The following is a 16,953-nucleotide window of genomic DNA, read 5'->3' as shown; positions in this document are numbered from 1 at the left end:
GCCTTACATTTTGACATTTAAATGCACATCAGGGGCGGAATGTTTTGAAATTGAAGCGCATTGGTGACTGCAGTAGGCTGTGTGCGATGCATATCTAGCTTCAAAGGGGATTTCCACCCCAAAGCGGCTAAAAAAGCATTTAGAACCTAAATCCTGTAAATCTGCCAATTTTGTCCAAAACTAGAGACTTTTATTTCAACAGTATGTCCCGAAAATGGCCTGAAGGGAATACTTATTTTTAAATGAGTAAAAATTAAATTATTTGCTTTTTGGGGGAGGGAATTAGCTGCTTCCTCCCTTGGCTATTCAAATCACATGAGTTCTGAGTTCTGACCTAGTGCCAACTTTTCCCATTACTATGGGGGTGTTTTTAACATTCAGAAATGAAAAAACCCTTAATTTAGGAATTAGAAATAAATTCATTTGATATGAATTAAAAGAAACCTAGCCCTGCCCAGAGATGCAGCTCTGTGACCTGGCTCTGCTTGTGTTCAGATTGTGCGGCAGGATCGTACCATGGAGGAGATCGTCTTCCCCGTGCCCAATATCTGCGAGTTCCTCACCTGCGAGTCCAAACTGCGTGTGTATTACACCACCCGAGCGTGATGAACAGGGCAGCAAGATCAACGACTTCTTCCTGCGTGCTGAGGACCTCTTCAACGAGATGAACTGGCAGAAGAAGTTACGAGGTACTTGATTGGCCACTGCTCAAACAAAGGAGGGGGCTTCCTGTGCACCTTCTCATGCCTAGTAACCATTCACAGGCTCATGCCCCCATCCTGACCCCTTCACCCTGTACAGACTTTAGACAAAACAAAACTGAAACTTGTCCTACAAGGGTCTAAGTAGGCCCGGGTAGCTTGGAAACATTATGTTCACAAATGAATGGGTAACTGAATCAGACTCAGATTCCTACTTTATTATAATACCAGGGCAATTTATGTGCAGCATTAAAATAAAATACACTGCAAAAACGTAAAAATATCGCATGACAATATTAAAAGTACAGAAAACGCGTGCCCTTACCTGATATAAAAGTGCTTGGTGGATTATAGGATCAACATGGCTTCCTCATTAGTTAGTTCTGTAAACTGATGGCTGATGGAATTTGCCATAATATTTGGCAGCCTAAAGAGGTACAGAGCAACAGTAATCTTGATTTTAAATAAAAAATGTAGGCATGTACATTTCTGAAGTTAACACCCTAGGATAACACCACATGTTATTTTCCCTGATAATGACACAATCCCAGCCCTCATTGACAACAGTCTCCTCAATCCAAAGAGACAAGAATCCACCCCCTCCACTGGGGCCCATTTGGGGGGAATCCTGGCTTTCCAAACAGGAAGTGGGCTGACACTGCAGCTGCACTGATTGAGATCTTCAATCTCAAGCTTCCATTTTCTCCCCATGATTGCAGTACATCACACACCAATAAATACTGGAAGATTTGCTGTTGCCTCCTCTCTGCTGTTGGCCTGTCAATCCCCATTCCCTTTTGGATCTGTGCTGCTTTTTAGCTTGTTTGTAGCTTGAGCTGTGGTGTGCGGTCGCCACTGTGATGAACTTGGCAGTTTGGCCTGGAGTTAAAAAGGGGTCAGAGGGCAGGCTATCTTGGGAACACCCTTAAAAGCCATGGAGGATGTGATTACCTCACCACAATCTCCTGAGAGTTTAAAGAGCTGAGGGAGTGACCCAAAGCAGGGCCCGCTGAGGTGACTGTGCCTCCAGCCATAATGAGATCAGCCATGAAATCCTGTACTGACTGGAGTGGCCAGAGAACACTCCGGAAACCTTGAGTTAAACGTGCCGTCCACCTGCAGACGCCAGTTGACCCGTTTCCTACAAACCAGGCCTGCAGAAATGGGGATGGGGCGGGGCAGGGATTGGGTCCAGGGAAGGAGAGTCAGAGTAATGTGTGGCAAAACACAGGCTAATAAAGAACAACAGGTTTCTTTGCTTATGAGGGAGGCAGTGTGTGACTGGACCACATCATCCGCTGTGTATGATCAAATGGCATTTTAACATTAACATATAAATCATCACATTGGCATTTAGCCCTGTGTCCCTGTTGGCCTCTGATTAAGCGAAGTCCTATGTAAACACGACATACAAGCAGTGTATAGAGGTCTGTATTTAAACACACTAATGACTAATTGCTGGTTACAGACTAATTTAACACACTCGCAGAACAGGTTTAAAACTAAAGGTGTGAGCATCTGGCAAGACAGCCATACTATATATACTTCTCTCTCTCTCTCTCTCTCTCTCTCTCTCTCTCTCTCTCTCTCTCTCTCTCTCTCTCTCTCTCTCTCTCTCTCTCTCTCTCTCTCTCTCTCTCTCTCTCTCTCTCTCTCTCTCTCTCTCTCTCTCTCTCTCTCTCTCTCTCTCTCTCTCTCTCTCTCTCTCTCTCCCCATCTCAATGAGAGCCTATAGCACATAGCATGTCAGTAGAGGGGGTTTCCAGATAACCGACAGCTGTGCTTGACACGTGAAGACTATCTATATGAATCAGAACTGAGAAAACGTTATACTCCCTCTGTCACTGTTGCAAAACACAAGAATAGCGCCTTCTGTTTCATGCGAAAGGGAAAAAAAATCCCCTGGTCCGTTTCCTCTTTTCCAATAACACCAAACTTAGCACTGCTTCCAAAATAGCAGTCATTTAAATGGAGCCCTTGGCACGTAAAGAAACAGAAATGTTGTGGCCTAGAGGTCACACCTTTCTCATCATTGCCCCCCACAGAGAACGTTCCAGCGATCCATAAAAAGATGCACGTGTCACAGTCACAAAATTCTAGAGCTTACTTTTTCACATGTATGTAAATGAGACGTGTAACTGTCTTGCATGTAGTTTGTGGAATTCACATTTTTAATTATGTAGTTTTGGCCCCATTAGTTTCAGATTTTTGTCACACTACTTCTGAAAACATTTGCTTTTCAGTATCAATTAAGATTTCATTTTGAAGCATGAAAGTCCATCCATTAGATTAAAGTACATTTACTTTGCATAAAAATTATAAAAAATTCCAGCTCAAAAGGAACATCGCTGTTGGCCACATCAGTGACACCCCTGCTGTCTCACCATGTCCTGTACTGTTGAATGAATGAATGAAAGCACTCTGTGGGGAAAAATATGGAAAGGGGACACCTGAGAGAACTAATAAAATGTGAGAGGAGTAATAAAGCTGGTATGTGCCCATCCATGTGGCCATTCAATGTGTGTGTGTGTGTGTGTGTGCGCGCATATTATGCATTGTATTTATTTACTTGTGACTGGGTTTAGAAAGGTTATGTTTCTCTTTCTGTTTGGGTGGTGTGGATCAGGTTCTGAAGGATGTCCTGTTTCTCTGCTGTTCTTTCCAGCCCAACCCGTCCTGTACTGGTGCTCCCGCAACATGTCCTTCTGGAGCAACATCTCCTTCAACTTGGCCGTGCTCATGAATCTGCTGGTGGCTTTCTTCTAACCCCCTGGAGGGGGTTCATGGAGGTCAGTCCTGATGTGGGAGGGTGGGGGCAGAAAGGCTACCATTGAAATCTACAGTTATTTTTTTTCAGCTTTATAGGAGCTTCCAAGTATAATACTTGAGAATTCTGGTCGGTACACTATGTGTTCTGGGTCTAAGTCAAAGAATTGCTAAGTTAGATTGTCTTCTAAAATTTTTTTTTTTTTTTTGGCCACAGAAAACTGACTGCAGTATTCATTTTAAGGTAATATGTGGTCTTGTACAATGTCTTTACAACTGGCAAACATTCTAGAGTGTATTTCTAATGGCTTTGTCCTAATTGCTGGGTTTTTACACAGAATGGGGATGTTTTCGCAGAATTTCTTTCTGATGCATTATCAATCAACGCATTCAATCTGTCCGCGGCTGAAATCGGCATCCCAGTAGAATAGACTGATAGACTGCAAGGTTTAAATGTTCCAAACGGCATCATCCCCCTCGCAGGTGGGATTGCAGAGTTTTGTGTGGGCAGGGTAGTGTTCACTCGTGGGTTTAAGCACCATCTAATCGCTCCAGTTTTGGCGCGGCTATTTTAATCAGCGAAGGGGCTGTGTTGCTTCCTCAGTATTCAATATGGCGTTCCTCCTCCCCCATAAGCGCTTGGCACCGGAGAGGCGTCACGGCGGTGCCCAGGTGCTTGCGGTGTTCCGAGGTGCGATTAATTAAAGCGACGCCTCGCGGCGGAGGGTTCTGGCGGATCCCGGCAGGGCCCCGGTGCAGCCGGCTTTCCTTCATCTCCACCTGGCTCAATTACTCAATGCTCAATGCCTCTGGAGCCGCCCAGTGCACCTCTACGGGCGCCCCCACAACACCTGCACTGTGAATTGCTGTGACCACTACCCGGGGGGCTGTATGAGGTGATACAGAGGTCCATCCTGCTTCCTGAATTCAGACTTCCTCTCGTTACTGCTGTCCTGATTTAGTCCCAGGGTCTTTCTGAAGGCATTTCAATCCCTGTAGACAAATGAACACTCAGGGCAGTGACCTGACTCAGACAGTCCTTTTATTGATTTTATTTTGCATCCAAATTCCTGGATCTGTCAAAAGGCTTTTGCCACAAATATAGGCTGTGCCTTCTGGTGAAGACACTGCTTGTTCAGTTGGTTGTTTGCTGAATATGCAGGCCTGCTGAGTTGCGGTTGGCTGGACCACTCAGACCATGTCCATCGGTGGCTGCCCAACCCTGTTCCTGGAGATCTGCCACCCTGTAGGTTTTTATTCCAACCCTAATTTGGCATGCCCGATTGTACTAATTAGCCGCTCAATGAGGTCTCTAGCTCTTGAATAGGGATGTTCGATCTCCAGGAAGAGGGTAGGCCTGCATTAGACACTCACAGACTCCTGCAGACTACCAGCATGAGAGACACCTCTACGTCCATTAGCGCTAGCTATCCTGTAGTGCAGTGTGAGCATGTACTCTTCAGCAGCGCTGCTTGAGAAGGTAAGGCGGTTTGTGCTTATGTGAACGCCTAAAATCCATTATCAGCTCAATGCTCCCAAGAAAAGCTAGGTGAGGGACCTGAATTGGAAAAGACAATTATGCAAGGTGAAATTGTGATGGTGAAATGGTGATTCACCAATTATGCAAAGGTGAGATGATTGATTACGTAAACAGACTGGCTGAAATGTTCTTGCGCGCTAATGTTGCATGCAATCTGAAACCACTTCGTTTCAGTTAAAGACTTTCCACAGAGGAAGAGCCACCTCATTGGTTTTCCGATGCAGGTCCTTTTCTTGAAATGGTGTCAAGACCACTCTCCACTGTTGCTAAGCGATGTCATGTAAGTTTGGTCAGATCCAGCACTTTTTTGTACCTACAGAATAATGTCACTCCTTCCCATGTGACCATGCCTGTCCTCCTGTCTCATGCTTTCTTTTTCTTGCTGTCTTTACTCTTTTCCCCCCCCTCTCTCCCCTTCTCCTTGGCTTTGTCTATACCTTCCCTCTCTGTTTTCCTCTCTCCCTCTCTCTGTTTCTGAATGTTAGGACAGTCTGTGGTTTAGCACAGTCTTGTGCCTGCTGCTACGAAGGGCTCCTTTGTTCCAGCTCGGAGATGTGGACTCAAGAACCGCATTGTGACGCTCATAAACTTTCAATTGTTCTCGCCCCGGGTCAACCAGCGCGCTCCCTTTTGTCCGAACTTCCTCAGCATCGGAGGAAAAAAAGAAAAGAAAAGAGAAAGACATTGTTTGCTCCGAGAGAGAAACTTTCATCTGCCTTGCGCAGTGTCAGAGGTGCAGCGAAAGCCTGGCTTCAGCAGTCCTGGGAGTCTAATGGCGCTGGCTGCAGCGGTTCAGCTCAGGACACCGTCTCTGCAGTGTGACTCAGTCACACCTCAGCCCGGGAGATGGAATGCGCACGTGCTTCACTGCCCTCCATTATAAATCTCTGCGGGCTGTTATAAAGAGATCTCTCCAGCACGTATTACTGTTTGAATTTGTGCCAGACGCCATCGATTGCTGCTGACGTGCAGCACTGCCGCATATAGAATACAAATGAAACTTTATACCACCGGTCGGAGGAGTTGCTTTGCTATATCGCACATTTTATTGTAATCCCAGAGAAACACTGAGCATTTTTCAGCTGGTGTAACAGAATAGTAGAAGGATGAATTTAAGGTCAAGTTAGAATGTGTGTGTGTATTTCTGTATAAAATCTTGTTTGTTTATTTACATTTAATCTTTTTATCATGCACAGAAATGATTGTGCATTACCACCAGAGAGCACAAGTATGCTGTGATGGAAAACCGGTTTGTGCATTAATGATTGGTATGCAGTTTGTTTTTTTGGTTTTTGTTCGGTGTACCGCAGTTACCCTGTATCTGCTCAGTGTTCAGGGTGGATTTTGCAGGGGAATTTCTACAGGGGAATCAAGTGCTGGGGTTTGCACCGAGCAGAAGAGCAAGGAGTACGTGACTGAGGACAGTAAAAAATTTACCACAGCGGTGTGCTAGAGTGCCCTGCCTGTCGCAGCTCTACCCGCAGGGCGCAGCCGACCCGCATACCTTTGCCCTGGATCAGCTGCCATATTTATGCCTCACCCTCCCTCCGCTCCTGGAATGTATAGATGGAAACGAGATATGAGCAGCAGAAGTAGGTCAGGGAGTTCTGCCTCTTAATGTACAGGAACGCATGTCAGGGGCCTCTCGCCTAACGCGGCCGACAGGTGTGAAGCTGGGAGAATTCTGGACACCTCGCTCTCGGCCAGTGTAAGCAGGGTAGCCCTCAAATGAGACCTTGAACTTGCGTGTCCTCCCTCCGTGGAAATGGCCGTGCTGGACCGGATTCGGAGGAGCTGGGGCATTGGGTTTGGCCTCCTTTGCCTGGCGTGTTTTGCAGGAGGATGGATGGGTTAATTAGGAGCTCAATAACGGGTTGTGAGGGAACATCTCATTTTGGTGGAGCTGGGGGGCCTGCTTCAGCCCCCTGGGCCTGGCAATCTTGCACAGACCATTCTGCATCAATCTTTCAGGAGCGGGCGGTATTTTTAGCCGCGGCGGTTATGTAACTGGCACCTGTCATGTGATCTCTGCATGCAGAGACTAGGGGTGGGGGACTGCTGCTGAAATATCTCTCTCACTCTCTCTCCCGCTCTCACTCTCATCAATCAAATGTAACTGCCCTGCCTTGTAATAGCCAACATCCAACCACTCCCTCCTGTCACACACACGCACACACACACACACACACACCGGACTAGCAACATGGACACACACTCCTCTTTCCGCCCCAAATCCACAAAAAGGATGCTGGTTACAGCATCAAGCCATCTGCCCCCTTTTCTCCTGTTTGTGATTATGCACGATACTGATATTGAGGTCTTTGCTTGGCATGAAATTGAAGCCTGTTTTGTGAAACTGGGATTTACCTGAGGATTTGGTGAACTACAGGTAGACTTAGACTAAAGCCCCACAGGGGGACAGCTTACAGTGCACAGCTGTGTCACACTTTCTGTGTTGTGTAACACAATGTTTTCAGTTCAGAGTTCTGCAGTACAGAGGCCTTTTGGTGCGCTACAGCTGACTTGAATGGCTTTTTTTCCATACAATGGCAGTTATTGGCTAATATTTAACTCGGGTGGGGGGGGGGGGTGGCCCACACAAGACCAACTGAAAATATGCACCGTGTCTTACTTTTGAATAGAGCACTTTTTATCCATAATACAGAATGATGGATGCGTGGGTGATTTTTCATATACATACTCACACGATGACCTCATTTTTGCATTCGTATCCATTTGAAGTGCTCATGCTGTTCATGTGCGGTTGACCATGACCGTAACCGTTTCCCCTGACCGTGTCACTCAGGGACTCTGGAGCCCCACCTGTCCGCGCTGCTGTGGTTGGGCATGCTGGTGTCACTGGCCATCGTCATCGCCCTGCCTCAGCCTCACGGCATCCGGGCCCTCATAGCCTCCACCATCCTCCGCCTCATCTTCTCTGTGGGCCTGGAGCCCACACTCTTCCTGCTCGGGGCTTTTAACGTGAGTCTGCTCTGCACGGGAATTCCCCGCAACCACCGCCACCTGTCTCTCTTTTTTTCTGGAGCACTGTGCTAGACTGTGGCTTTGTGCTACGGCTCAGGTCAAATGCGCTTCACTCTGTGTAACTGAACGGCCTATTTTGGAAACTATGGTATGTCCAGTAGAAATGTTTTCACCCACTAGTTGTCAAGTTAATAGTAAAACACCTTTTGGAAGATTTTCCCAGATAGCCATTGAAGTATGTTTTGGTGTGTAGTATAAAATGTGTATGGTGAAGCTATGCCCTCCTACATATGCGAGATGTCAGCAGCATGACATCATGACTCTAGCATCCTTTTCATTCTCCCTGTCTAGGTCTGCAATAAGATCATCTTCCTGATGAGTTTTGTCGGAAACCGAGGGACGTTCACCCGAGGCTACAAGGCCATGATCCTGGACATGGAGTTCCTCTATCATCTGCTGTACCTGATCATCTGCAGCCTGGGTGTGTTTGTCCATGTCTTCTTCTACAGTCTACTGGTGAGCAACCTGAAGAAACTGTGGGATACTGCCATAACTGTTTAAAGGGCACTCGTGGGCTGTTTTTGTACAATTACTTCTTAATTAAGGATGTACATTAACTTGTAATATCATGTATTGTTCTGTTTTCATTAAACTTTTTTTTTGTTTTTTTGTGTGTTTCGAAATTCAAAAAGAACCTTGGGAAAGCAATGAGATGGACTTCCCAAGCACTTAGTGAATAGACTCGTTGAAAAAGATTTGTAAATTTATGCTCTGGGAAATGTGCTTTTCTGGATTTTGCCTCCCTTAGGAAGATCACTAGGAATCTTTGAAAGAAATTGAAAACATTGCAGTACTCCTTCCAGGCTGATGACCGTTTGTGTGCGTCAGCCCTGTGCATATGTGTTCCTCTCAGGAAGGAAGGACACACAGTTTCTTCATTTAAATGCATCATTAATGCTTCCATGCATTACATTAAAATGGCAAGCTGTTCGATGGTTATGCAATTTTTAAAGAAATAAGGTTTGAAATTTCAACAAACCTGAAATTTGTTGAAAAAAACATGATATATGATTGAGAATTATGACTCGAGAATATTTCAACCAAATGCTTTTTATCTTCCCTGAAAGCCCTACACTATCATTTTCAGCATATTTTGAAATATTCATGATATTGGAGCATAAATATCAGTAAAATTATGATATAGTTTTTAGAGTTTTTATTTATAAAACATTACATTATTTACATTATTGCCATTTGGCAGACGTTCTTATCCAGAGTGACGTACATACTAAGCAGGCCTGAGACAATCTTCCCCTGCAGCAATGCAGGGTTAAGGGCCTTGCTCAAGGGCCCAACGGCTGTGCGGATCTTACTGTGGCTACACCGGGATTAGAACCACCGACCCACCGAGTCATTTACCGTAACCACTACGCTACAGGCCGCCCCACGAAACACAATAGCTATGCTGTTTAATCCGTGATTAGTTTTTTGGTCTTAGAATTTTTACCTGCTCAGTACTGTGACTCCGTTTGACAACTATAATGTAGCCTCATACTGCCTGAGCTCTGTGACTCTGTGCTTCTCTCAGCTCTGTGACCCTGTGCTTCTCTCAGCTCTGTGACTCTGCGTTTCTCTCAGCTCTGTGACTCTGTGCTTCTCTCAGCTCTGTGACTCTGTGCTTCTCTCAGCTCTGTGACTCTGCGCTTCTCTCAGCTCTGTGACTGCGCTTCTCTCAGCTCTGTGACTCTGCGCTTCTCTCAGCTCTGTGACTGTGCTTCTCTCAGCTCTGTGACTCTGTGCTTCTCTCAGCTCTGTGACTCTGTGCTTCTCTCAGATCTGTGACTCTGCGCTTCTCTCAGCTCTGTGACTCTGTGCTTCTCTCAGCTCTGTGACTGTGCTTCTCTCAGCTCTGTGACTCTGCACTGTGCTTCCTCCGTCCAGCTCTTTGACCTTGTCTACAGAGAAGAGACGCTACTGAACGTGATAAAGAGTGTAACGCGTAATGGTCGCTCGATCGTCCTGACTGCAGTGCTGGCTCTCATCCTGGTCTACCTCTTCTCCATCGTTGGATACATCTTCTTCAAGGACGACTTCATCCTGGAGGTGGACAGGATACCCAATTCAACAATAGGTAAAGGTTTATCGGGTCTCTTCCCCAATGGTGTGCTTTCCTGACACCACAGCCTGCAGATTAGTCTGCGTCAGCACATTTACACACCTCACTTCAGTCTGTGTCTGTTAGAAGGGCAGCAGTATGTCTCCTGCATCTCTGTCTGAGAATGTGCTCATTAATCCTTAATCAGACTCAACATTCCCTCAAGTCTTCGCTTGCAGCTTCCCTCAGGCTTAAACTGATCGGGTTCAATTGCATTTTCTGAACGTGTTTCCATAGTCCTGACCCCATATGCTCTTCTACAAAGGAAAGGAAAGTTGGAGTTTCTGCACTTTTCTTGTCTCCCAATATGTTTGGTTCTGGGAAGCCAGCATTATAGTACAGGTCAATGAGTCCAGACCTGCATCACAGCCTCCAACTGGAGTCCCACAAAGTACACAAGAACATCATTTGTCAGACATAAATTATTATTTTATTTTCATTAACAAATCGCATCCCTGAACTTTGAGCAGCATACATCAGAGCCTGGGGCTGATGCATTTAAAATACATTTGTTAAATTGTAGCCCTATTAACAAATAGTTTTGTCTCTGAAAGTTCTACTGTGTAAAATTTTTTTGGTCCCAGGCCTGCATCAGCCTTGATCAAACATTTATTTGAAATGCAAATATTAATTTGAAACGCATAGTAAATGTACCATAGACTTATGGGCCTAGCCGGTCAGGCTAGCGTACCCCCTGACTGCTCTCTTCGTCTGCTTGTGGACAGAGGAGGGAGCGAGCATGGCAAGCCAGTTCATACCCGCGGACGTGTGCGGGACGGACTCCGGAGAAAACTGTTCTACAGAGGTCGTCACGGAGGGTACGCCAACCGCGGGGCAGCTGGGGAAGGGGTGTTCTCTGGGTCTCTTTCTTTCAGGAATCCCCTTTTACTTCACTTTAAGTGCCCATGTGACACTCACCTCTGAGCTGATCCCAAAAATGTTCCCGGCTGGAACATCACGAGTTTAGTGCTGAGAAGCACAAGGTTCAGTCACCATGTGCCCCTAGGAAGGGGCATGATACCTCACTCAATCGCAGTCCATAGGAGGGGGGTGGTGACCTGCAAAAACGGCAGGGTCAAAGGTCAGACCTGCACGGCTTTGCTTACTCGGCAAAATCTAAAGAAATTCTCCAGATTTATGAGCCAAAGCTTCTTATGTTAATCATTGAGGCAGTCAGACGGGTATGCTGGTTCAGTCTGGGCCCCATCAGCACCGTCTCACCCTCAACTTATGGGCCCTTTATGTGCTGCAGAGGAGCAGGTACCATGTCAGCTGATTCTACTTGGTATTAGTCTGAGAGGAGTGGTGAGAGGATAGTGATTAAGGGACTGAGTCTCAGGTTGCAAGATCAAATCCCTGGTGGGGGACTACCAATATACATTTCAATAAAATATCCCACTGTAGAAATGGACATTTTAGAAGAGTAAGCTATATAAGTCAGTCAGGGTATCTGCCAAGTGAATCAGATTGAGCATTCTGTGAAATAACCCAAGGGTTTAGAGTTCTGATATCTGCTGAGTGCCGTTTGATGAATTGGGTATTACAGTGCAGGTGGGCGTATGCATCTACATGCGTCCTAATGTGTGTGTGTGTGTGTGTGTGTTTTGCGCGTTTGTTCTGTTGTGCAGCCCTCACCACGAAGATTTCGGAAGATGTCAAAGAGGATAAGGAGCGCACCTGTGACTCCCTGCTCATGTGCATCGTCACCGTCCTGAGCCACGGGCTGCGGAGCGGGGGAGGGGTCGGAGACGTCCTGCGCAGGCCGTCCAAAGAGGTGCCACCCGGGGGGCGGCGTGGGTACTGCCCCAGAGCTTTCTGGGCTCCAGTCCTGAAACGGCACGGTCTCAGCTGTGCTCATCTCAAAGGCCTTCCTCATGAATCCATGTGATAATGTTGGCACTAGCTGGTGCCGCTGACCCATGCATATGAATGGTCAATACTGTGAAATGTTGTGACAAACATTCATATATAAAGCTCTGTGAGCTGTATGTGGCATAGGCATTATTGTACAGTTTTAAAATGATCAGTTCCCCATTTTTGTTTGTGTTATTACACCCAGCATTGTTTAAAAAAAAGTGTTGTCTTCTTTGCTCTGAATTCAGATGACACATTAGAGATACAGTTGGGGGGGGGGGGGGGGAAACATGCACTGTGTGAGTTTCCTCTTGAGGCGGAGGGGGCGTTGGGTTGCAGTTGGGGGGGATTCATATTTTCTGAGAAACGGTTTGTTTTGGCGTGTTAGTGTAACGGCAGCAGCAGCCAGTGAAGTGAAGTTTCAAAACAAGACGAAAGATTGTTGCTGGGTAAGTGAGCGGTGAATCAGTCGGTGCCAGAGCGGAGCGGAGCGGAGGCCTGGAGCAGCGGTGCCAGCCTCTGGGCCTCTCGTACTGGGCGAGGCCGCTCACTGCTCACGTGACTTGGCAGCTTCTGGGGGCAGCCGCGGGTTGTGAAACCCTTTTCTTAGAACATCCCCAACACTTCCTGCAGGAATAGACTTCTCAGAAAAACCGTTCCCTTTAACGAATGTCAGTTTCCCATATAGGGGCCTTAAATATGCCGCATGACTAGATTATTGTGAAATTAGCCTTTGTCCTTATTTGTATAATTGCATTATTGATCATATGGTCACATTTACCTTGATTCATGTAAACAGATGGACAGATCTGAAGATTATGATGCACGGATTAAAATGTATCTGTTTCTGGTGGTGTATTCACTTTTTCTGACAGAATAGGGACAGTTAGACGTACTCTAATGATGTAAAATGATGAACCCTTTAGCAGTTGGGTGGAGGAGTGTTTCGCTAAATCAAGGCTTTAACTGCACAGGAGCCTCTGTTTGCTGCCCGGGTGATCTACGACCTCTTGTTCTTCTTCATGGTCATCATCATCGTCCTCAACCTGATCTTTGGAGTCATCATCGACACCTTCGCCGATCTGAGGAGCGAGAAGCAGAAGAAGGAGGAAGTGCTCAAGACGACCTGCTTCATCTGTGGTAAGGGGCGTGGCCAGGCGAGCGTGGGCGGGGAGTGAGGAGGAAGCCCATGCCCCGCCCCAGGGTTGAGCGTGCAGCGCAGCAGGTTGTGTCGTTCCGTGCCGTTTGCCATAGGTTTGCCATAGGTTTCCAGAATGCTTAGTCATTGATGTGATGTCATCACCGCCGCCACTCCGAATGTGTCCAGATTCATGGGATTCTACCTCAGAGAACACGGCTCAGGCAGTCATTTCTACTGCACCTCTGGGAGGGTTTATTCAATCATACCCAACGAAACACATGAACACACACGCACATGTACTGCTCATACGCACACGCACACACACGCATACATACTGTTCATATGCACGCACGCCTGCGCACACACACACTCGCACATATGTGCACATACACCCACTAGTGCACACACAAAACATGCACAAGCCCATGGCTGTGCGATCTGTTGATTGAGAGTGTTCACCTCTCGAGTTTCCAGTATTATAAGAGACGTGTGAGCACAGCATAGTTTTCTGGCGAAAGAGTCTTTAGTCAGCCCCGCCTCACACCACGATCACGATCACACCAAAGAATGCATCCTGTTCTCTGAAGAGCCCTGCAGAGTAATGCTTTCCCCATGTTTGCATTGCGTGGGTCTCTTTCTTCTGCCCCCCTGGGAATGCACACTGTGAAATGACTAAACCTTAGCCAATGAAACGGAATACTGCCCTGTGAATGAGTTAGTGTAGGGGTGTCCTGTCTTATCTGATCAGGGCTGCGGTGGGGGCAGCTTTTTGTTTTAGCCCAGCAATGTGACACCTCATTCAACTAATTTACTGTTCATAGACTTCAATTTAGACCTTGATAAGTCGAGTCGGTTGTCTTGGTGCTCATCTAGACCGAAGTTCTGCCCTTACACTGACCCTTTTCAAACACCCTTGAGATACTGGGATGTAATTTCCATTAAATCCCAAATATCGTCGGTTATCATTCAGTTATCAGCTACCATTGAACAAACACTTTTTTTTAAAGCAGGATGACATGGTGTGTGGACGAAGCCTTATTTCCCTCCCCTTGCGTTGTCTAGGGCTTGAGAGAGACAAGTTTGATAACAAGACGGTGACTTTCGAAGAGCACATCAAGGAGGAACACAACATGTGGCACTATCTGTACTTCATCGTGTTGGTAAAGGTGAAGGACTCCACGGAATACACCGGGCCTGAGAGCTACGTGGCTGAGATGATCAAGGTAGGCCTTCCTGGGAAAAGGCCCATTATATCTGGCTAAAGTGACTGGAATGTTCTGTGTTCCCTGATGTTTGTGTTCACCTTTCTCAAGTTTCTGCAACTCACCGTTTCTGCAACTCTAGCACCAGTAAATGAATGTGCCCTAGCAAAGTATTGCAGTTGAGTGCGGTTGTTTCTAACTGGAAATGCACATGTGACTATTTGTTTTAAGTGGGGGTGTGTTCAATTAAATATATTTCTAGGGAAAAAATACTTGTGCAACACTGTTTACTCAAGCCGATAATGCAGAACTTAAATTTCTTCCGTGTTCCCTCATAAAACCAAAAAAGATTGATCTGAAACTCCTCTGTGTTTCCACTATTCTTATTTCAGCATTTCTGCAGTGCTGCAGGGGGAAATGGATCTAGAAACAATAACCCCCTCCCCCAAACTAACACACCCGCCCCCCAACCAACACCCATACATTAGCAAAGTAGCAATGGACTTAGACCCCACTGTCTAAATAAATAAAAATAAAATTCTTACACATATAAACATTATTGTATTGGTCTGCTTCTGTTCAGACTGCATTACTTCTGTTATTTTCATCACCATACTGGTCAGTCAAAAAGACCACAGTCTTGAACAGTGAAACCTTCATTATTGAACCATGTGGAGCTGGAATTTCCCTGCACAGCCTCTCTGAACATTGCTAGTTTGGCTTTATAAATGGAGTTCTGTTTGTTCGTGAAAAATGTTTAGTCTCTGCTACCCAACCTTCGTTTTCATACCAAATAATTTAAGTTAAGTCTGTAAAAGTGTCCAAAACCTACCCATGGTATGTGTGATCCCTGCCCTTGTGACCTGTTGAGCTGTCTGTCCTTAATGCCGATGGGAATTTAGACTGAGTTAGGCTGACATCAGATGTTAATCCCTAATCGCAGTGATGCCTTGTCTTAGTCATGCTGCCTTTAGTCCCGGTCTGGTGACCAGGGGATCCACTGCCTCATGATGACAGCTGAGCGCTGTGGGAAACATAAGGTCTGGAGCTGCATTCCTGCCCTACAGTCAGCGTCCAGTCATGCCTCCATGCTGGAGACTTCCATGTCGGCTTAGCCTTCTGTTTCCTGCTATCTCGTGCTTGTTCAGAAGCCGTACGTGGAGAGTTCTCCAGATTTGTAGTCACAGCATGAAGTGAAGTATGGCAGGTTAAAGGTGCTCTGGCAGGTTCGAGTGTGCCCCCATCTGCTTTCCTGACGTAGATCTCTGGTTCTTTTGGGGGGGGGGGGGTTTATGAATCAGGACTTCCTTTGCCCGGGTCCTGTTCCTGCCGTAAATTTAAGGGTCCCCAGGGAGTCCTGTGACTCATCACCCTAGGCATGGATTAGCTGACCTGACCGACCAGGGCCTGGCGGTGCCTGTGGGCCCCCGCACAAGGGCCGGGGTCAGCCGAGGTGAACTGTGGGGACTGGAAGTGACAGGCGGGGGGGGACGTGTCCCAGCTCACCCATGAAACATCAGGTCCTGTGTTTGAGGGGAGACTCCGAGCAGACTCTTCCTGGGCGTGGCCCCTCAGTCAGTCACTGAATCTCTCTGTATCTCTCCTTTACTCCCATTCCCATGCCTTGTTTGCTCAGAGAGCACTTCCTCTTTAAAATGTGCCCCACATCTATCAACCTGTATCAGCACTATAGTTCTAACGGCTAAATCAGGCCCTACACGGGCAACAGTGCTGGCCTGAATTTCACCGTTCAGTATGCAAAAAGAAAAATCTATATCCCAGAGTCAATTAGAGAGAGAAGGGGACAGGGAATAGAATGACTACGTGACTGTTATTGATGTCATCGTTATCAATTTAACACGCCATGGCCTCCAACTGCAGGGCAACGTCATCTCCTGTTTCCAGTGAAGAAAACAAAGCACTCAGTCACAGCGGCTCAAATTACCGTACACGGCCCGATGTTCTAACAACTCTGATAAATTGGCCTTTTGGCTTTGAGGGGGCCTGTGTCATCTGACTCGTTTTGTCTCTGTAGAAACCGCACTGCATCCTGTCGTTCTGCATCGGTCCTTGTGGTTTCAGAAATGAAAGCTACACTTCCGTCATTTTGCTTGAATTGGTACAAAGTTGAAGCAGACTGTGATGATGTGATAGCAGTCTGCACAATTTACTGGTAGTGTTGGTCGTTGTAAACACATTGAGGGTGGGCAGGGGATTTTGGGGAAAGTGTTTAATTTAAGACTTGATATGGAATTTTAAAAAAAATTGTGTGAGCAGGTCTGTGTGTGAGCGGAACTGGTTTGTGTGTGAGCAGGTCTGTGTGTGAGAGGGTCTCTGTGTGTGTGTGTGTGTGTGAGCAGGTCTGTGTGTGAGACAAGCCAGTCTGTGTGTGTGAGCAGGTCTGTGTGTAAGCAGGTGTGTGTGTGTGTGAGCAGGTCTGTGTGTGTGAAGCAGGTCTGTGTGTGAGACAAGCCAGTCTGTGTGTGTGAGCAGGTCTGTGTGTGAGCAGGTCTGTGTGTGAGCAGGTCTGTGTGTGAGCGGGTGTGTAAGCAGGTGTGTGTGTGTGTGTGTGTGTGTGTGTGTGTGTGAGCAGGTGTGTGTGTGTGTGA

At 46.7% G+C, this 16,953-nt stretch overlaps 1 protein-coding gene across 1 annotated transcript in view; it reads left to right on the top strand.

Annotated features, from left to right (window-relative positions):
• The window catches only part of LOC133139028 (inositol 1,4,5-trisphosphate receptor type 1-like), a 108,002-nt gene that overhangs the window by 79,397 nt on the left and 11,652 nt on the right, over positions 1–16,953 (top strand). The window contains 11 exon segments of the mRNA XM_061258267.1: positions 496–597; positions 599–689; positions 3,367–3,464; positions 3,466–3,490; positions 7,814–7,989; positions 8,344–8,508; positions 9,934–10,123; positions 10,873–10,965; positions 11,776–11,921; positions 12,976–13,141; positions 14,205–14,365. Of these exon segments, the coding sequence (XP_061114251.1) occupies positions 496–597; positions 599–689; positions 3,367–3,464; positions 3,466–3,490; positions 7,814–7,989; positions 8,344–8,508; positions 9,934–10,123; positions 10,873–10,965; positions 11,776–11,921; positions 12,976–13,141; positions 14,205–14,365 (1,413 nt within the window).

The sequence above is a fragment of the Conger conger genome, chromosome 10 (genome assembly GCF_963514075.1).
Source record: "Conger conger chromosome 10, fConCon1.1, whole genome shotgun sequence".
NCBI classification, from domain to species: Eukaryota; Metazoa; Chordata; class Actinopteri; order Anguilliformes; family Congridae; genus Conger; species Conger conger.
Note: the sequence above shows the minus strand (reverse complement) of the source record. Positions and strands in the feature narration are given on the sequence as shown.